At 39.7% G+C, this 22,626-nt stretch overlaps 1 protein-coding gene across 4 annotated transcripts in view; it reads left to right on the forward strand.

The window, feature by feature from the left end:
- Positions 1–14,917, forward strand: part of PDS5A (PDS5 cohesin associated factor A) — a 152,092-nt gene extending 137,175 nt beyond the window's left edge. For 2 of the 4 annotated variants that reach the window (XR_013368760.1, XR_013368764.1), the window contains exons 32-34: positions 3,767–4,119; positions 5,955–6,100; positions 11,499–14,917. Coding sequence is in view for 2 of the 4 variants with exons in the window: in XM_077879051.1 (XP_077735177.1) it covers positions 3,767–4,119; positions 5,955–6,048 (447 nt within the window). In the remaining 2 variants the exon portion in view is untranslated. Of the gene's footprint in view, positions 1–3,766; positions 4,120–5,954; positions 6,104–11,498 lie in introns of those variants that run through there. The other 2 variants (XM_077879064.1, XM_077879051.1) reach the window with 2 other exon arrangements.
- Positions 14,918–22,626: the final 7,709 nt, after the last annotated feature.

Raw genomic sequence — 22,626 nt, forward strand, 5'->3', positions numbered from 1 at the left:
CTTATTATCTGAATTCAAACTGAATAGATGAGGATATATTTTTAGATCAGTCTCTCACTATTCAACCTCTTGCTGCTTGTTATCTGAACTTCAGTATGTCAGTAGATTCAGCTAACAGGGAGCCTCTCACTACCAAACTCTGGAATTCAGAAACCAATAGACTTGACTATTGTGGGATTCTATTATAGAATTAAACAGTCTTGGGGATCCCTGGGTGGCTCAGCAGTTTAGCACCTGCCTTCGGCCCAGGGCGTGATCCTGGAGTCCCGGGATTGAGTCCCACATTTGGGCTCCCTGCATGGAGCCTGCTTCTCCTTCTGCGTTTGTCTCTGCTTCTCTCTCTCTCTCTCTGTCTCTCATGAATAAATAAAATCTTTTTTAAAATATGGTAAAAATCAAAATTACCCAGCAAACTAGATGTGGGTGTTTACAATCAGGACATTCTTAGGGCACCTGGCTGGCCCAGTCAGTTAAGGGTCTGACTCTTGATTTCGGCTCGGGTCATGATCTCGGGGTTGTGAGGTCAAGCCTCACATTGGCTTCTGGGCTGGGTGTGGAGCCTGTTTAAGCTCTCTCTCCCCACTCTTCCACTGCCTTTCCCCTCTCTCTCTCAAAAAAAAAAAAAAAAAATATTGGGGGCAGCCCCGGTGGCCCAGCGGTTTGGCGCCACCTTCGGCCTGGGCTGTGATCCTGGAGACCCGGGATCGAGTCCCACTTCAGGCTCCCTGCATGGAGCCTGCTTCTCTCCCTCTGCCTCTGTCTCTGCCTCTCTCTGTCTGTCATGAATAAATAAATAAAATATTTAAAAAAAAATTGGGACATTCTCTCCTGTTATTTACACTGTGAGAGAAATCAAATTGTAATATGAAGGATGGGTAAGGGAAAAAGAAACAAAACGTATCCCATGGATTCAGGCAAGCAGTGTTGCCAGTGTTGTCCTTAAGGAATCGTCTTTTTCTTCCTACCCGTAGCTGCCCAATGAGTTTCCCCTTTCCTTTGCCTTATACATAAGTTCTTTAATTATATATTCACATAATATTCATAAATGTGTAAATACAGTTATGTGCAGGATTTTTAATGCAATCTTTTTACTTTTAAAAAGTCATCTTTTTCCCCCATTTTAGCATTTACACTTTGTGTGTGTGTATGTGTATATATTTCCTTTCCCCTTTTTTGCCACTACAAACAATATTACATTAAAAATTAAATGTGCATCAGACATCAGGATTTTTATTTCTATGGACTTAATTCCTAGTAGTGGGATTGCTGAGTCAAAGAGTAAAATGTATTACAGATTTTAGATATTTCTATATTGCTTCCTTGAAAAAGTGGAACACCTGACATTGCTATTCATCAAGGTGTAAGTACTTTTTTCTCTATATGCCCACCAATAACAAATTTTAGGGTTCTTTTTCATTTCTTTGAGTCCCAAAAATCAAAACTAATGCCCCACTATATTAATTTACATTTTTATACCAGTATTGTTGTTGACTACCTTGTGAATTACACCTGAGATCTACCCATTTTTAAATGATCTTTTTCTTACCTAACTTAACTTCTGATGGCTGTAGTAGTTTTACCTTCTTGTTAATATTCTTGCTCCCTTCCAATCCATTCACGATACAGCAACAAATTTTATCTTTTAAAAATGTAATTTGGATTAAATTTGTCCTCTATTGAAAGTCCTTTGGTGATTTACATGAGCACTTAGAATGAAATCAGATTTCTTCACCTGTCCTGTAAGGCATTTGTGCTCTTCTCCTACCTTAACTTGAATCCCTCTCCTATCACCCCTCATAGTTCACGTTCCTTGTCTCTTCCAAGTTCTTTCCCTCTTCGGATACTTTAATGGTCCTCTTTTCTCTGTATAGCATACAGCACTTCTCACGTGATGAATGTCCTGCTTTTATATTTTTAAAAAATATTCCTTAAAAGCCAATTAGAATTGAGGCTCCCTCTGATTTTTTTCATGCCCTGAAAAATCAGTGCCCTGTTCTTTAATCTCTGAGTACTTGGGATATTTTGTACTTGAATGTTTGCTTTTTTAAAAATTAGCAACTACCGTGCTAATCTCCATAAGGACAAAAACACTGTCAGTTTTCTTCCCTGATCTGTGCTCAGCAGCCACTGTACCTGCTAGGCATTCAGTTGAATGAATGCTTCCAACTGCAGGGTTAATAATAGTTGGTCATCCTGTTAACCCTTCTGTCATCCTAGAATCACTGTCTTTTCCCCAGGCTGACACTTTGCCTCTTTCTTCTCTGACCCATTCTGTGGTGTTTTACAGTTTAATTATGGTGGATGACCTTATTCTTGCTCTTTCAGGTATTATCCTTTCTCTTAAAATGAAGATTAACAGTAAGATAAATAATTAAAATAAGGGACATTTGGGTGGCTCAGTCGGTTGGGCCTCTTTGGTTCAGGTCATGTTCCCAGGGTCCTGGGATCAAGCTCCATGGTGGGCTCCCTGCTCGGTGGGGAGCCTGCTTCTCCCTCTCCCTCTGCTGCTTCCCCTGTTTGTGCTTTCTCGCTCTCTCTCAAATAAATAAATAAAATCTTAGAAAAAAAAACCACACACAGTAAAATAAACCCTAAAGTAAAACACTGACTTGTGAAATTTTTTCACTGAAATTACTACTTTCATGAGTTTTCATGAAACATAAAAGATTTATCATTTTTACTCAGATATTCTGAAAAGATTTTCCAGGGGAAATGGAAATTAATTAATTGGAAAGATATAGACTGATTTTTTGGATAATGATAGTGCTCGTTTGTTTTCCTTTAATCAGTTAAAATTATTATTCCTAAATAACCTTTGTATAAAAGTCACTTTTGATTCTAAAAACTATTAAAGTCCATTATATCTGTCATATTAAAATGGGATTTTATTATTTTGAACAAAGACACTGGGTTTGTGTCTTTGGATCTTTGACTAGAACGTGTTGAATTAATATGTATATTTAGTAAACTAAAAAGAAAAAATGTTCAGAAAACAGTTTTGGATTTGGATCTTTGACTAGAACGTGTTGGATTAATATGTATATTTAGTAAACTAAAAAGAAAAAATGTTCAGAAAACAGTAGAAGGTTAATGATTACAGCAAAAATGACAAAAATTAGAATGTATGAGTAGAGTGAGAAATTGAAGAACTTTGTGTCATAGAATTACAGAAGTTATTCTAGACAAAAAAGCATCATAGGTAAAGAGCATATTCAATTATGCAAACATGCTCCCCCTTTTTAAAAAGTTTAGATAAATTTAGGGGCACCTGGGTGGCTCATTGGTTGAGCAGCTGAAGCTCAGGGCGTGATCCCGGGGTCCAGGAATGAGTCCCACATTGGGCTCCTTGCGGGAAGCCAGCTTCTTTCTCTGCCTAGGTCTCTGCCTCTCTCTCTGTGTCTCTCATGCATAAATAAAATCTTTAAAAGAAAAAAAAAAGTTTAGATAAATATAGAGCATACCATCGATTAAAAGGACCTTTTCATATAGAATGAATGTGGTAGCAAAACTGAGTATGTATACCACCATACACTTCAATAAGCATTTATTAGATACATTATATGTGCCAAGCCCCATGATTGGCACCGCTCTCAGGCCCTACCCTCAAGGAGTTTGCATTCTACAAGGGACTCTATAAGCAAGCAGTTCATTAGAAGCCTTAGAATTCCAGCTACTCAAAAATACTTTCAAAAAAATACTACTTTCCAGTACAGATTATTGATATTTAAGCAATTTGCATTTACAGAATTCTTTTGTGCTCTTTTAGGAGATTAATTCTGATCAGACTACCCAGGGCAACATCAGCAGTGACCGAGGAAAGAAGAGAAGTGTAGCAGCAGCTGGTACAGAGAACATCCAACAAAAAACAGATGAGAAAGTAGACGAATCAGGACCACCTGCCCCTTCAAAACCCAGGAGAGGACGCCGACCCAAGTCTGAATCTCAGGGCAATGCAACCAAAAATGATGACATAAACAAACCTCTTGGCAAGGGAAGAAAGAGAGCTGCGGTCAGTCAGGAAAGCCCTGGGGGTCTGGAAGCAGGTAATGCCAAAGCACCCAAACTGCAAGATGTAGCCAAAAAGGCAGTACCAGCAGAGAGACAGATTGACTTACAAAGGTAATGGACACCATTCTTTCTGAACTGTTAATTTAGACATTGTGTTTTATTCTTAGTGTGTGCCGGTTACCCCCAAACACCTAGGCATTTGAGACTGAAAACTGCCCTTGGTTTTCCTGAGTAGGTTATAGTGGCATTTATTTTGATCTCATAACCTCCGGGAAGCCAGTTTGAAGAGAGATCTTATTTCTTTTGGTTAATTATTAATTAGGATATTGTGTTGTGATATTTCTGCTTACTAGCAAGGATGGTATTATATTTTGCTTGGTATCCTTCACATAGTTACATGGGCTTTACTTAATTTAAAGGGCTACCTTTTTGGGTAAAAAGGTCTCAGAAAGCAGAAGACAGAAGTCATGACACACAAACAGGTATATCCTGCTCTTCAATTCCTCTTGTTAGAGTTAATTTTAATATAAATCAACAATTTACCCCACCCCACCCCCAATCTCCAGTGAAACAACCTCACAGCTGCTCATCTTTGATCATTCCTAGGCTGAGACTTCAGCTTCTCTACCCTGTAATGGTCCTGTTCCAGCGGGAGACCTGGAACTTGGCTCCTTTCACACTTGGCCTGCCCTCTGCTTTTTATCTTGTATATCTGTACCTAACTCATCTCCCCTTGAGCTTAGATGACAAACATCTGAATTTCTTCTAGGAAAGAGTTTTGATCATCTCAGGATGATCTTACCATCCTGCTTCAGTATTTTTATAAAGTACAGTGTTGCCTGAAGCATATGTGTTAACAAGTACATTTTTTAAATTACCATTCACGTTAAATTTTCTTACATTTTAATTGTCTCTAGCTACCTTTTACAACATCTCATGGGAGCAGATCCAGGCCCAAACCTGATCTAAGTAATGGATGTTTCTCCTACTCACTTGTAGTTTTATGGACTAATATGTGTAGTACTGAAAGCAGTTGGGGGCAAATGTATTATTTTTCTCGTCAGATCTGGATCTTTGACCTAGAATGTCTTATTTAACCTCAACCTCCTCTTTGTCTTCAGTAAGACAGTATAATAATACCTTCTTCAAAGGACTGTGGATCAGTAAACGTAAAGCACTTAAAAAAGTGCCTTTCACAGAATAAGTAGTTATCGTTGTAATCATTGAACTCTAGTTTCTCTACCCCTTAATACACTTTTCAGTTACACAAAAGTTGAACAGTTTCCTTCAAGATGGCCAGAATTTTCTAAAGGATTTCTGAAATTCTGTTTTAGCCATTCCATTATTAGTACTGATCATCACACATAGGCCACTTGAGCCACCTGACCTTACCTCTCATTTACTGTCTTTTTGCCTTCTAAGCAAAATATCTAGTTACTTACTTGGTCCTTGAAAATGTTTTCAATAGCAACCAGACCTTGTCTCTGATTAGGGCATTGTAAAACCCATTGCTCTGCTTTTGCTACACCATGTACCTCAGTATCGTTAAACCAGCAAAAATGGCTTACATGCCAGGGACTGGTTAAAAATAGCATTGAGCCTTCTTGAAAATCTAAAAATGTCTTCAGTGAAAAAGCACCTTAGAAGTCTCAAGTATGCTGGCTGTTAGGTTGAGAGGGGTGGGGGGACTGTGTTAGTCAAAACAAGTTCTGTGATGGTTTTATATTCTCAGTGAAGTTAGATGGTTAAATTAGATGTTCATGACAATGTTTACTGTGTTAATTCAGTAGAATAGATCAGATATTTTGCACACATACTTCAGAAACTTCTGCTTGAACTGTCTGCTACTAATTGAACAAAACATAGAAGTACATTCTGAAACTTCCTCCCAAGTTTCCTTTTACCTTTTCCTAAACCTAATATACAACTCTGCCCTCTCATTCTAGCATTATGACTTCAGCTTGGAATCCTGATGAACTATTCAGTGAAAGCTCACTCACTGAAAGTGAAAAGCTGAAAGTGAAAGATCACTGCTCATGATCACCTCTTGCATAGAATTGAATGCCTTATAGGCACATCAGTATTGCTCCTGGTACTTCTCATTCGTTCTTTCAACAAATACTCAACTGATAAGAATGCTCGCATCATGCTGGGTGTTGACAATACAGATGTATCCAAAATGATAGTTTTGAGGTTCTTGCCCTCACAGAGTTTATTTCCCTAGCTTGTCAACTCCAAAAGAGTTTCACATTAGGTCTGTTGATTGATACAGGAAATTATAAGAATTTTTTTTTAAGTACTACATAAAACAGAGTGAAATTCTGACACCTGTTAAGGACATGATGCTAAGTGAAATAAGCCAGACCCCAAAGGATAAATACTATACGATTCCATTTATATGAGGTACCTAGAGCCATCACATTCAGAGAGACAGACAATAGAATGGTGGTTGCCAGGACGAGGAGGGGTAGGTTTTAGTGTTCAGTGGGTGTACAGAGTTTCATTTGGGGAAGATGAAAACATTCTAGAAATAAATGGCTATGATTGTACAACATTGTGCATGTACTTAATGCCACTGAACCATGTCCTTTAAAATGGTCAAAATGAGACACCTGGGTGGCCCAGTGGTTGAGCGTCGGCCTTTGACTCAGGTCGTTATCCCAGGGTCCTGGGATCAAGTCCCACATCACGCTCCCTGCAAAGAGCCTGCTTCTCCCTCTGCCTGTGTCTCTGCTTCTCTCTGTGTGTCTCTCACCAATAAAGAAATAAAATCTTAAAAAGAAATGGTTAAAATGATAAATATTAGGTCATATAAATTTTACACCAAAAAACTGCTACATAGGAATAATGATCGCTAACACTAATATAGTACTTATTATAAGCCAGGCTCCATTCTAAGCTCCTTGTTAATGTATTAAATCCTTAAAACCCCTCTTTGTGGTAAGTTGTATCATTCTCAGCTTAACCTCTTACGAGAGCCCCTGCATGTTAGCATCAGAGAGGAACAAACCAAGCAGTAGATCAGATATTCTTGAAAACGGCACACTTAAAGTAAATGAAGCACCTAATGCTAACAACATCGTCAGACTGATGAAAGTTAGGTACAATAATGTGTGGAAGATACTTGGGGTAGTCCTTGGCCTATATATCAACATAAATAATAGTAATGATAGGGAAAGGTTGTTAACTATATATTTGCCTTGCCAGCAGCCAGTTTGAAGTAAGTATAACCCTATATTAAAGATAAGGAGGGATCCCTGGGTGGCGCAGCGGTTTGGCGCCTGCCTTTGGCCCAGGGCGCGATCCTGGAGACCCGGGATCGAATCCCACGTCGGGCTCCCAGTGCATGGAGCCTGCTTCTCCCTCTGCCTGTGTCTCTGCCTCTTTCTCTCTCTCTGAGACTATCATAAATAATAAATAAAAATTAAAAAAAAAAAAAAGATAAGGAGACCCAAACAGACTACTGTCTCAGGGCACCTGGCCAGTGTCCTGCAGAGCAAAGCTTCGAATCCAGGCGCATCCCTTAGTAACCACCTCAGTGTGGTGGGTTCTCTTAATTTACACAGCATTTTGAAACATTTTTAAACTGTGAACATTCAGAACTCTATTTTTCCTCTTTTTTTTTTAATATTTATTCATTCATGAAAGACACACAGGCAGAGAAGCATGCTCTATGCAGGAAGCCTAATGTGGGACCCGATCCTGGACCCCAGGATCACGCCCTGGGCGGAAGGCAGATGCTTAACCACTGAGCCACCCAGGAGTCCTGTTTTTCCTCTTAATATGTAAAAGATACTGTGTAATGATATAAAAGATACTGTGTAGTTACCACCAAATCATGGAGTAGATACATCAAAACAAAAGTTCCTTATTTGCGATTCAGCTGATATTTTAACTATCTCAAGGAGAAATGTTAAACCATCAAAATCCTGACAGTACCAGCTTTATTTTTATTTCATGGTGGGACTGTAGCTTTCACTTTCCTATAAGACTCTAAACATACTTCTCATTGAGGCACGTGGCTGGCTCAGGCGATAATGCATGCCACTCTTGATCTCGGGATCATGAGGCCGAGCCCTATGTTGGGCATAGAGTTTACTTAAAAAATAAATAAAAGTAAACATACTTTTCATTAACTGCAAGTAGTACCTGTGATTGATTTGACATCCCACCTGAATTTTCCTGAGACCTGGTGATGATTACATACAGATTAAAGCCATACGATTACAGTTCTCATTATAAAACTAGGACAACACCTTGAATCATCCTGTTAATGTTGTCATTAAAATTTCAACCAACTAATTACTAAAAGAAATGGGGTTGCCAAACCTGAGAGCCATCAAACACTAAATCTGTGAGCCAAGGATGACTCCAGAATGATACTCATTGCCTTGGTAACTCAAAGCCTAGCCTAAAGGCTTTGCATTGTGGAGTGAGATCTAAATTGCTGCACTGAAGTTGTTCACCCCTGGACTCAAAGCTTGAGTGTAAGACTTTGATAAATAAGGCCCAGTACCCCTAGTGCTTCTCTATGCCCCTGCTCTCTAATTTCACATGCCACTTCAATCTTTTTCTTAACCTTGCATTATTCTTCATAACTTTTCACTTGCATAATTTCTCACTTCTCAGATGGTCCAGTCCTGCTCTGGCCACAGGTTTTCACAGTAACAGCTGAAAAGAGCCTCTCCCCCCTGACATTACCCTAATCTTCTTAACTCCATGTATTCCTTTGTCCTTCTGAGTAGGAATCTCCTCAAGGTAGCCAATCTATAGCTATGCTAGCATCACGTTTCAGAGGCTATATTTGGAATTGTTACTACTTTTGAGAAAATTCCTGGAATTTACCCTATTTATAATAATTAGCCATTTGTGTATTATGGTCAGGAAACCGTATCTGATAACCTGATAATTAACATTGGCTTTCTGAGTTTTGAGTGAAGGGTAGATCATCATTTCAATTATAAAGTTAATTTGTTTTTCCTTTTTGTTTTTGAGCTATTATCCAGATGTCAAACAATTCCAAACATTTTGCATTGAAAATGTGTCTGCATAGGTCTGCTGATTCACCAGTATGTTTTATTAGACTTAAGGCCTTAAAGTTCTTACAAAGAAATTATCAGGAAACACCAGTGGAGAAACCGTGCTTAAATTTGGGACTTCTAAAAAAAAAAAAAAAAAAATTTGGGACTTCTGGGGAAACTAAATATAAGGAAATTATCTATAGGAAAGCAGACTATTATTTTCCCATCTTTGATGAATATATTTTGTTCACTGGGACGCCTGGGTGGCTCAGTGGTTGAGTGTCTGCCTTCGGCTCAGGACATGATCCCGGGGTCCTGGAATCGAGTCCTGCATCGGGCTCCTTGCATGGAGCCTGCTTCTCCCTCTGCCTGTGTCTCTGCCTCACTGTGTCTCTCATGAATGAATAAATAAAATATTTTAAAAATATATATGTTTTGTTCGGTATGCTTAGTGTGGGAGTGTTCAAGAATCTTGGAATTTCTATTTTTTAAGCAAAGAATTTCCTATTTCCTGTGCTGATTTGTATACTCAGAAAGTTTCCTGTCATTACATGGATTCATATCTTCAAATTATAGGAACCCCTAAGTATGTATCCTCATATGTTAATCATATGTACCATGGTACATAGGTACCATGTAACCATGTAATAGATTCATATCTTCAAATTATAGGAACCCCTAAGTATGTATCCTCATATGTTAATCATATATTAGTTTGATATGAATACTTACTCAGTTTCAGTAGCAGGTGAATTTTATCAAACTAGTATGACATCTTTTAGAAGCCAGGTACTTGATGTGATGGCAGTTCACTTTGTGACACAGAATAAAATCCAGCATATTCTTTCAGTGATCTAGATCATTTAAAAGTCTGTGAGAGCAGCCAGGAACATACTGAGGTATGAGGTAAATGGAAGCTTTCCAAAGGTGCAATAGCAACTTATAGAGGATTCTTTGATATCATATTATTAAATCTGCTTTATATATCATAACAAATTAAGTCTCTATAAGATCTTAATCACTTAGCTTGTTTTTCAAGCATTGTCATCTTAATAAAATGTATATGTAGTGGAATACAGGTAAATATCTCCCTTGCATTTCTCCCAAGTTTGAAATTGTTGAGGAGGAGACACAGTTTTTTTGGTTTTGAGGTGGTTTTTAAGATTTTATTTATCCTTGAGAGACACAGGAGAAGCAGGCTCCTCACAGGGAGCCCAGTGCAGGACTCAATCCCTGGACGCAGGATCACTCCCTGAGCTGAAGGCAGACGCTCAACCACTGAGCCACCCAGGTGTCCCGGAGACACAGTTTTAATACTGATACGGCTGACAAAAAATGTGGAAGTGACAGGCCAGGCGGCTACAAATGCCTTGCCTCTAAATTGAACCACAGGCAAACCAGAATGTCCCTTTTGGAAGCAAAAGATACAAATCTAGGAGAGTACAAGCCCAGCATGCTTAGTTCCTCCCACCCCTCGCCCCTCACCTATTCGATGGATTCTTCTCTTTCCAAAGAGGAATTAGGGGAGAGAAGAGAGAGACCACATTCCCCATGCTTATGCTTCCAGAGATCAGACTCTCTCTCCTTACGAGGAAAATGGGACCAGTGGGGATTTCATTCCTCTAACCTCTTCACAGGATTAAAGTAAATTTTCCTCCTTGTTTGTTTGTTTGTTTTAAGCATATTAAAATGTATGTGTTTGGGGCACCTGGGTGGCTCGGTTGAGCGCCTGCCTTCGGCTCAGGTCACCATCTCAGTGTCCTGAGATCTCTGTGCTCGGCAGGGAGTCTGCTTCTCCTTCAGTTTTTCTTTCTCTGACCCTCCCTCCATTTGTGCTCTGTCTCTCTCTCAGAAGCTTTTAAGAAAAGTAAAATGTATGTGTTTACCTGGTTTGGAAGTTAGAACTTCTTTTGCTACTTATATAAATTCATTTTGCCATAAGTGCCCAGTACCTTTTTTTCTGTAATACCATTTTGAAATAATTGTAATAACAAATTGCAGTTATTTCAAATAAATAGCTTCTATTGTTTTATTATGGTAAGCAAATCTGCCATTGGATAGCAGCACCTAATGGTTGAAAATAAAAACTTAATTGGTATATTGTGTTTATATGTAGTTTAGAGAAAGATTCCTTAAAATAAGTAAAGGTCTCACGTGAAAACTGGAAAAAATATTTTGAGTTTTTTTGTTTTGTTTTGTTTTGTTTTTAATCCATGAGAGAGAGAGAGAGAGAGGCAGAGACAGGCAGAGGGAGAAGCAGGCTCCATGCAGGGAACCCGACTTGGGACTTGATTCCCGGTCTCCAGGATCAGGCCCTGGGCTGAAGGCGGCGCTAAACCACTGAGCTACCCGGGCTGCCCTATTTTGAGATATTTAGATAATAACTGTAGAAATGAAGTAATTCTGGTTTGGTTTGTTTTCCTGTTTGCATCTTTTCTAACTTTGCTTTCTTCTATTCCCATCCCCAAGGTAAAAAGAAAACTCATTTGCAAAGGGAAAAAATGAAGGCCAAACAGAAGCACAGACTCCAGCTTCTGCAAAAACTTGGATTCACAATGTCCCTGAACAGAAAATGAAGTTAACTTCAGAACACACTTTCTGCCTTGAAAACTGAAAGAAACTATTACTTCCTTTTCACATGACCACAAGTCCTTTGATGGAAATGTACAGAGAAACTCTTGAGAGAGAGAGAGAGAGAGAGAGAGAGAGAGAGGCTAAAAGCAACTCTATTCTACCCTTCCCCCCTAGACTTTTCTTATGAAAAGTCAATAATTAAGCAAATTGCTTAACACTTGGTTCCAGTTCCTGCATATCTGGAGTTTAAAGGCATAATATACCATTAATTTCCATGCTGCAGTTTTTATTTTAAGGAAAGTAACAGGATGTCCTTACACTGACACTGAAAATTCATCAATTTTAGAGCCAGGAATTCCCGTGTTACACAAGAAAAAAATAGAAGTCTACTGAATTAATTTTTTAGAAGAAAAGAGATCAGATTAAATATTTCTTTGTTTTTCCTTTTGGAAACTTTTATGTATAATTCTTTCTGCCTGCCTACTTTTCTGCAAAAATGAGATGTACAGATTTCAGTTCCCTGCTATGAAAAGTGATGTGGTGGCAATTTTATAAATGTTGCTTTCTGATTTTTATCAGAGTGAGAAAATAATTAAGATTATTATTGATTTCATATCACTTCATATTTTGATTTCCCCTCCATTTTAGTTTAATATAATTTGCAATAAATGTACATATTGTTGTTTGTTTCATAAAGCATATCACTTTAAAATGGTTTTTACTCCTGTGATTATGTTGGAATATTTGGAATTTTAAAGGAGTAAAGACTGCCCAGCATTTGGTTTTATAATGTTTGTCATCAGATTTTTATTATTGATGTAAAGAAAAAAGTCAATTTTTTTAAATAGTTGGACTTTGGCAGCTTTGTAAGGAAAGTTGGAGGTGTTTAGGATTGCCATCAATTTTCAGCATTGTGCTATTGGGAATTAAGTATTTTGCTTTTTGTCTGCCAGTCTGGGCTCAGTTTTTATGTTTATTTTAGAAGACAACTGTTGCATCGATATATTGTTTCTTGGCATTGTTCAGCATAGGTGATGTGTGCACTTTTTGTGTACACATAATCATATTTAAGTTTTTTGCATAAAATAAATGCTTCTAGAGGTCATATGGTAGTCTTTTTTAATCTCTTTATCATATTATGTTTTGTTTCTTTTTATGTGAAAGGGCTAAAGTCATAAAGAACATGATTACAGTCAACTCTCCATTATCTATAAAACAGTGACTGTGCCTCAGATTTTGAGTTGCAGTCATAATTTAAATCTTAAACTGAATGAAAGCAAGTATGTTACAAGAGCTGATTCAGGAGGAACTTGTAATTGATCCTTCCTCATGCTCAAGAGTTGTTGCCCCCCAGTCTTCATTTGAGGCTCTTTCTCAAAACCATAACTGAATGTGCTCACTCAGCTGCCTTGCACGTTCCTAGGAGGGTCAGAAGACATAAACGACATGTGCACTAGAACCGTCTTGAGACGCTATAGTCCACAGGCATGTAAAACAGCGAATGTGAGTAATGTCAAAATAAAAGGTTATGTTAAATGTGAAATCTGCTAGTAGTAAATGTCACGTATGATCTCCTAGATAATCAAGAGTTGGCTGTATATTGACTCAGTGAAAGATGGGTAACTCTTTCAAATATGCATGTACACACATGTAAGTATCAGATGATGGTTAGGGAACAGTGAATACAAGTGATAGAGAACAATACCTTTTAAAAGGGCAAGAAAAGCCCTGCTCTTCTTATTGCCTCTTCATTACCCTTTAGAAGTATAAAATATTGCCTCCAACATGCTGAAAAAGAATATCTATGCATAAGCATCAGAGAAGTCCCTCAAGCAAACAGTGGATGTGTATATTTAGAAAGATTTTAAAGTGCTCTTAGCATCAGACAACTTGATTCGCAAGGCCACTGACCTGTCACCAATAAAAAAAGCACACTGGTAGGGACCTTCTTTTTCAACTCCTTTTGATTACTCAGCATCACAGCTGACTAGATTACCTAGTGCTATTAAACAATGTAGCAGACCCATTTGCATCTGTTTGTGGCTGCATTGATTTTTGCAGGAGAGGAGTTTAGCTAAAAGGATCTGGTCCGCAGGTGTATGTAAATGGCCCCTCTGGTTTCATAATGTGATGCAAGCATCTGGCACTAAGGGAAGGGAGAGTAGGATGATAAAAAGATTGAGATGATGGGGGAGGGACTTAAGGGACATTTGTCAGTTTTCCTTTGAAAAAGGAAAATGTTAAATCCCTTAGGAATTTGATATTCACATCTCAGAGAAATACAACACAAAGTGCAGACTTATATTTGAGAATTAATGTTAACCCTTTGTGTCTAGTTTGAAGCTTCTTGTATTTGTCTAAAACTACAAGCCAGAATTTTGTATCTCCTTTGATAAAAAGTGTGTATAATGTAAAGTAGTTTTGCATATTCTTGTGCTGCACATGGGCTGAATTTTTAAAAAATTTTTTAAAGACTTGAAGCAGAACCTTGTAATTTGTGTAAATGATGAGTGTAAAATCCTACCATAAAATGCTAAAAATATGCATTGTTTCAAATAAAACCAAGAAATGCAGCATTATATAGTAGTGTGGAACCCTGAATATTCATGTACCCCCTGGTATGTCACAAGTTGATAAAATATCTGCATATTTTCTGTTTGAAATCTGGAGTCTGCATATCCTCATGAGAAATCAAATGTAATCATAAGTCAAAAAAAAAACCCTTCAAACTTCTTGGCTACATACTCTGATCTGACCTACAGTGACTGAGGGAGAGCATAATAGATGATAAATTCTGATAAACATTTGGGAAACGTTAGAAGTTCCTTTTTAACCCAAGAACTTAAAAGTGGCCTTTCATTTATACTATGATACATCTATTTATTGCAAATTTTGGACATGCACATTTAGTTTAAAAACTGATGGACAGCAAGCAGATTACATGTATTGGAAATAAGAAATGGACAGAATGAGAAATAAGAAAGCTAGCTATCCTGCCTGGTTCTGTATTTCACCCTCCATGGGATTATCATTCTACACCTTGATATTTGTACTGTCAAGACGTTTCTGTCTTCACTATTCAAGTGGATAAACTGTTCATAGAAACCAATGGAGACCAACAAGTCTCTAACAGTCTGACAACAAGCTTTGCAGCCTGCCTCAACAATGATGGCATTGCTCACAAGAAGTTCGCTGTAAGACAGTAACACTGTAGAACAATGGAAATGAATGTGCATAATCACACACCTCCTCAGCCTGTAAACCAGAGCTTTAAATTTTCAATTTCATAAGAGTAATAAACCTTCTTTACTTCATTTTGTGTCTTATTTGAAAGGCCAATGGCACGTCTGGGTGGCTCAGTGGGTTAAGCATCTGACTTCGGTTCAGGTCATGATATTGGGGTCTTGGAATTAAGCCCTGCGTCACACTGCACGCGGAGTCTACTTGTCCATCTCCCTCCGCCTTGTGTCCACCTCCCACCCCCCTTGTGCATGCACTTTCTCAAAAAAGAAATGAAAGGCCAACAGGAACATGTGAGTCCCATTTCTAAGGAATATGGACCAGATGTGATCAGGATTTCAATTTGGGGGTCTTTTTCAAATAATATTTATCAATCCTGATCGCCAGCTGAAGGCCCTTTACTTACCCTCATTCTCTAGTTACTCCTGTTTTCTAGCAAAGACCATGCATTTTGAATAAAATCCATTCCTTTTAGGAAATAACATTGTGTCCAATTATGGGAGAAGCTTGGAAAGCAATCAACTGGAGGTCATTTATACATACAAGGAACAAGGTCCAAGTCTGTGGAAGCCAGTCAGAACATTGAAGGGTACACAATATGGCAGGGGCTCACACTGGAAAAACTATTTTGAGCCGTTAGAAGAACTAGCAATATAAAACAGCATGACATAGGCAGATGTGACTGTTTTAGGTGATATGTTGTCTGAACTTCAGAGCCCTGAGAGATGCTGTAGAAGCAGAAAACCTACCCTTTCTATATAGAGAACTCAAAAAAGGGATTGAGTTGAACAAGCCACTGCCGCACACACAGTAAGCTGGATCTGATGCTGAACCCTGTTCTTCAGGTTGAGGAATCCCCAGGCAGAGGTGATCATAAAGAAGAACAAACTCCAGCTGGGAAGGAACAGAAAGAAGCCTGCTAGTTCAGCAGGGCAAACACTGCCTGAGCACTTCCCATGCATGAAGCATTACTCCATCTGCAAACTATGGAAGATCTCATCCCAGCCCCCAAACCTTGCTCACCCGCTATCCTGAGTACACTCCCTTTCCAAACACAAATTTGAGTGTGCTGACAGTTCCTGTCGCCTCTCTGCACAAACTCTCTGTAACCACAGGGCCTTACTATGCTTCTCCAAAAGAGCAAATTCTGGTGGAGACCCAGACAGTGTCCCCTTGAAGCGCCTTTTAGGTTTGTTCTCAGCCTTGTTAAAGGATTTGCCCCGATAGCCATAACAACCCTCATCCCAAAAAAGTTGCTGAGACCATTTTCTTCAAAAGTGTGTGTTTTGCCATCTGGTTTCACCTAGCTTACAATGGAGTGTACCCTTCAAGAGATAGACCAGCTTCAGAACACAAGAGGAACCTGCATCCTTGCAACCTACCTCAGACTAAGAACTGAAAGGCATAAGGCTGGTACCCCTAAAACTGCTTTACTTGTAACCATTTTACAGAGGTTCTTTTAAATGTCCTATATAGAATAGGCCCAGAAGGTGCAGGTCTGCATTTATTGACCACTGGGCAGCTTGGTCTGCCCATGGAATCTCATCATTATGAGCAGCAGGGCCTGCCTCTTTTTAGAAGTCGGAGATCACTGGGATCAAAAGTAGATCCCATTGCTTTCCACACAGACTCCCAAGTAGGATCTTTTATTAATCACAAGGCATCCACCATACCATGATAGTCAAGCAGGTCCTAGTCTCCAAAGCTGACTCAGAGAAAAACTTTCACAAATATTTTATAATCCAAACATTACATCATCTCTAGTCTCCTGCTAATTCTTTTTGTGACAATAGCAACATAAATGGCAGCAAAGTGCTTGTTATCTAAACACCTGATCTTCACTGATGCATTTCTATCTTACTGATAATTTTGGCATTGTGTTTTGAGGGTGAAAACTACCTAAATATTACAGTGCCTATGGAAGGATGGAGCAATTACAAATATTCCATAATAATTAGAGACAAGAAGCAAGCAATGGTGCAAACATGGCCTTCATTGCCTTTTGGCTTTGGGGAGAGCAGGGTTCTGAATATGGGAAGGAACAGACTGGAAAGATTTCTGCCTCAGTTCACATCCATTTTATTTTTTTAAATTTTTTTACATCCATTTTAATATACCTGCTTGTGATTAATATTTTTCAACAATAATAGTTGAGCAAAGAGGCTCAGAAAGGGCTGGTATTGCAACTAGAATCTCTATCTGCTCCTAGAAAAGATGAATTCTGAGAGCACAGATTGGTGACATGCAAAGAACACATTTGCTCTGTGAATTCAGACAGGAATCCTGGAAAGGTTGGGTTGAGTACCTCAAAGCAACGAGGTGGTGATGGAAAGGTACCTTAAAATAATGCAGAGTTTAGGAGGCCAACCCTGACTGCTGGAGAATGGGTCCCTCAGAAGCATATCAGGGTTCCTCCTGAGTATCTCCTAGTTACTCAGAAGGGCAAATGCCCAAGGGAAGCCCAGTCAGGGAGTTCTAGAGGCTATGAAGGGGCCTCAGCACTGTAGGCTGTCAAGACTGCCACGTGGGCCTTCATCTGTATTGGCACTGGTTGACTGTGTGGAGGAAATCTGAATATTTTCCTACTTAGGAAACACTGAGATGCTTTTCATTTTCCTCACTTCATGAACACCCCCCCCCCCTTTCATGGGGCAAGGATCAGTCACGCTTCTTGAAAATGGCCACTAAGCACTTTTTCCACCCTAACCAAAAAATCAGAGAGTACCAGTCCTTGATTGCCTACTCTGCCCTGCCTGTGTTTTAACTATAAAGAAAATGAAGCACAGAAGAGATTTGTTCTACCTAAGATCTAGTTCCCTATCCCATACTCAGAGCTAATAAAAAGTGACTTTTATCAAAAGCTTAGCACTGTAACATATACTGGCATATTTAATACTCACAATAAACCATAAAGTAGCTACTATGTCATCTCTATTTTATATATCCCATTGAAGCTCAAAGAAGTTAAACAATAACCCCAACTAAGTCTCCTCAGTTAAGAATGGGGCAGTTTAAAAAACCAGGAGTCTAAATCTAAACAGTCTGACTACACAATTCAGTTACTTTTTTTTTTTTTAAGATTTTATTTATTTATTCATGAGACACAAACAGAGAGAGAGAGGAAGGCAGAGACACAGGCAGAGGGAGAAGCAGGCTCCATGCAGAGAGCCCGATGTGGGACTCGATCCCAGGACTCCATGATCACGCCCTGGGCCAAAGGCAGGCACTAAACCACTAAGCCACCCAGGGATCCCCTACTTTTTTTTTTTTAAGAGATTTTATTTATTTATTCATGAGAGACACAGAGAGAGATAGAAACACAGGCAGATGGAGGAGAAGCAGGCTCCATGCAGGGAGCCCGATGCGGGACTTGATCCCAGGACTTCAGGATCACACCCTGAGCCAAAGGCAAACACTCAACCACTGAGCTACTCAGGTGTCCCGGTTGCTCTTCTTTTTTTTTTTTTTTTTTAAAGATTTATTTATTCATTTATGAGAGAGAGAGAGAGAGAGAGAGAGAGAGGCAGAGACACAGGGAGAGGGAGAAGCAGGCTCCATGCCGGGAGCCCGATGTGGGACTCAATCCCAGAACTCCAGGATCGCGCCCTGGGCCAAAGGCAGGCGCTAAACCGCTGAGCCACCCAGGGATCCCCAACTCTTCTTTTTTAAAAAGACTTTTATTTATTCATTTATTTGAGAGAGAGAGAGAGAGAGAGAATCTGAAGCAGACTCCATGCTGAGCACAGACCCCAATACGGTGCTCGATACCACAAATGAGATCCAAGCTAAAACCAAGAGTCGGATGCTTAGTCAAGTGAGCTGACCCAGGTGCCCTGTTTTTTGTTTAAAGTAAACTCTAGGGACCCCTGGGTGGCTCAGTGGTTGAGCGTCTGCCTTCAGCTTAGGTTAGGGCATGATCCCAGGTCCAGGGATCAAGTCCCACATCTGGCTCCCTGTAAGAAGCCTGCTTCTCTCCCTCTGCCTATGTCTCTGCCTCTTTCTGTGTGTCTCAAATAAATAAATAAATAAATAAATAAATAAATAAATAAATAAATAAATAGTTTTTTAAAAAGAAACTCTATGCCCAATGTGGGACTCAAACTCACAACTAGAAGATGGAGAGTTGCATGCATGCTCTACGGACTGAGCCTACCAGGTGCCCCTCAGCACTGCTTGCCTAGGCTTTTCCACCAGATGCCAACAATAGGCCAGAAATAAGGGCACAGAAGGAAACAGATACTGAATATAAGACACTGGGGAGAAGCTGAGATGATATTACCTATTAGATTCTATTGCCTCCATATACACCTTCAGCAAACATCCTAAGCAAATGAAGATGTGACTCCGTCAACTGGTGAATGGATAAACAAAATGTGATCTATACTGGGATGCCTGGGTGGCTCAGTGGTTTAGTGCCTGCCTTCTGCCTAGGCCGTGATCCTGGAGTCCCAGGATCAAGTCCCACATCAGGCTCCCTGCATGGAGCCTGCTTCTCCCTCTGCCTGTCTCTGCCTCTCTCTGTGTGTCTCATGAATAGATAAATAAAATCTTTAAAAATAATGTGATCTATACAAAAATATCAAATTTGCAAACAAAACGTGTATATACAATGGAATACTAAGCAATAGAAAGGAAGGAAATACTACTCATGCTACAACATAGATCAATCCTAGAAACAGTATACTTAGTGAAAAAAGCCAGACATAAAGAACTGCATATTATATGCTTCCATGTATATGAAATATCCAGAGAAGCCAAATCTATAGACATAAAGTAGAACAGTGGTTGCCTGAGACTAGGTCTAAGAGCCAGGATTAGCTGTAAGTGGGCTCATGTGATCTTATCAGAGTGATGGAAATGTTCTAAAACTCAATAAATTTATTAAAAATCATTGAATTATATTTTATGGTAAGTTATACCTTAACAAATTTTAAGATAAATGAGACATGAGACACCTGGTTGGCTCAGTTGGTTGACATGAGACTCTTGATTTCTGGGTCTAAGTTCAAGCCCCACATTGGGCATAGAGATTACTTAAAAGATAAATGAGACATCTTCAAAAAACCTTTATGCCAAACAATGCAGCGTCTGCTTAAGTACCAGACTGTCAAATCCAAATCATATCAAAAACACCATTATTAACAATAACTGAATTTGCAGGCAAACCACCCTTCTCATCAGTGAATTCCACTCCTTACAGGGTTACATGCTGGAGTGAGTCTGGTTCTCACCTAGGCAGGTCTAGAAAACGTTTTCTCCACTATAGTCCTGCCACAACTGACTTCACTAACCAAAGATACAAAAGACTGTATCTGTAAGCAAGGGGCCAACATATTCACAATGACTGATCAGTTTCTTCTCCTCTGAATTCCTGTCCTTATGAGATATTAGAGAACTCACTTGTGCACTCTCTCTCCAGTTGTACACATGGAGGAAAGACCATGTTAAGGACAGAATGAGAAGATAGCCAGCTGTGATCCAGAAAGAGAAGCCTCACCAGAAAATGGATCTGCTGGTAACAAACCATCTAAGGGATGGGGCTTCCTCTGTGATCCTGACCTCTCCCAGCAGTAGGAGCTGGATCTAATGATCTAATGATCTAATGGATCATTAGGATCTAATGATCTGGTTCACGATGGTTTTCTGCCCGTTCTCTATGGGACAAGGATTTCTTTTTCTTTCCCCAACCTTATCTGATCTTCCTCTATACTCTGAGGTTGCTTTCCTTCTCCAGCAGCTACAAGTTTTGTTATGTAGGGAAGAGGAGTCCAGGCAGGGCTCGGTTTCTTTCACACGGCAGCAACTGCTCACCTCCCCAGCCTGTGTTACCAAGAAGGGCTTGTCTCTGGTCTCCACCTGGGCCCACTAGTCCTTGTGAGTGTTGGTGAATGACCATGTAAAAGAACTCATAAGTAGATGAAAAATCTCCTTGTGTCTGAGGCACCTTCGTTTAAACTGATTACATCAATTTTCCGATGGGTTCAAGAAAATTACTTTGTGGATTATCTCGCTTTTTCCTGTTAGGGTAGTAACCACCCTCTTTACAGCTTTCTGCACCTTCTAGGCAGAAGACAGAAGCCCCTAGATTCAAAATACTCAGATAAAGAAACTATACTTCAGTTATATCAGTCTCCTCATTCTACATGACAACCTGGGAGTTTTTTTGTGTTTGAATTCTTCTCTATTGAAATTGCTAGACTCAATCCTGAAAAGCAAAATAATTTCAGGAATATACTGTGACATGGGATTTTTATGAAATTCTAACACACATTAACTTATCCTTAAGAATTTTCCTGTGGGACACCTGGGTGGCTCAGTGGTTGAGCATCTGCCTTTGGCTCAGGTCATGATCCCGGGGTCCTGGGATCAAGTCCCGCATCGGGCTCCTTGCATGGAGCCTGCTTCTCCCTCTGCCTCTGTCTCTGCCTCTCTGTGTGTGTCTCTCATGAATAAATAAATAGAATCTTAAAAAAAAAAAAGATTCCCTATAATTTGTTGATCTCTTGCTTCATGCAATTCTTTTCAAAATTAAAATAGTGTTCTTTGCTTAACTGTGAGTGAGGATAGATAACAAATCTGAGTACAGTCTTTTTTTAACAATTAAAAAGACTTTGACATGGGACGCCTGGGTAGCTCAGCGGTTTAGCGCCTGCCTTTGGCTCAGGTCGTGATCCCCAGATCTGGGATCGAGTCCCGCATCGGGCTCCCTGCATGGAGTCTGCTTCTCCCTCTGCCTGTGTCTCTGCCCCCCCCCCGCCTTTCTCTCTCTCTCTCTCTCTCTCTCTCTCTGTGTCTCTCATTAGTAAATAAATAAATCTTTAAAAAAAAAAAAAGACTCTGACAATACCACTAATAAATTTGAAGAACTTAGGCTCAAAAAACAGAAACTGCAAGAGAACATCAGGGAAGAAGAGTAGGAGGCTCCCCCTAACCTCACCTCGTCCCACAGACTCACCTAGATAGCCCCCACATCAATGTAAATAACCCAGGAAATGACCTGAAGATTAGCAGAACAGATCCTACACAGTTAAATGTGGCTAAGAGGCTACATCAAAGAACGTAGGGAGGGTGGAGACAGAGTCAGGAGCCAAATGGACACACAGGCCTGTCTGTGGGAAGGGGGGGGGGACTCCTCGAATGTGGAGTGGACAGGAGCAGACCTCACCACATCAAGCACCCTGGGTACTAGATACCCGCGCTTGGAAGATGAATCTCTTCTAACATTTGGCTTTGAAAACCAGAGAGGCCTAACTTCCAGTTCTTATGATCAGTGGGGCTTAACACCTGGAACTTTAAAATCACTGGGTTTGGCTCTTGGAGAGACAGGGGAATGAGAGGAAATTGAGTCCCCACAAACAGCCCCACTGAGATAGAGCATAGAAGCAGTAGTTTGGGGACACCTGGGTGGCTCAGTGGTTGAGCACCTGACTTTGGCTGAAGGCATGATCTCACATCCCGGGATCAAGTCCCACATCGGGCTCCCTGCATGGAGCCTGCTTCTCCCTCTGCCTGTGTCTATGCCTCTCTCTCTCTGTTTCTCTCATGAGTAAATAAATATTTTTTAAAAATAAGCATAATGTGCTTATTATAGGGATGTCGGAAGATGAAGAGACAAAAAGCGGTGCAGAAAATTTACTTGAAGAAATAAATAATAGCTGAAAACTTCCTAAATAATGAAGGAAACAGAAATAAGGATCCAGGAGATATAGAGAGCCTCCAACAAAACCAACCCAAAGAGGTCCACATTAAGATACACAGGAATTGAAATGACAAAAAAACAGTG

This window comes from Canis aureus, chromosome 2 (assembly GCF_053574225.1).
Source record: "Canis aureus isolate CA01 chromosome 2, VMU_Caureus_v.1.0, whole genome shotgun sequence".
NCBI classification, from domain to species: domain Eukaryota; kingdom Metazoa; phylum Chordata; class Mammalia; order Carnivora; family Canidae; genus Canis; species Canis aureus.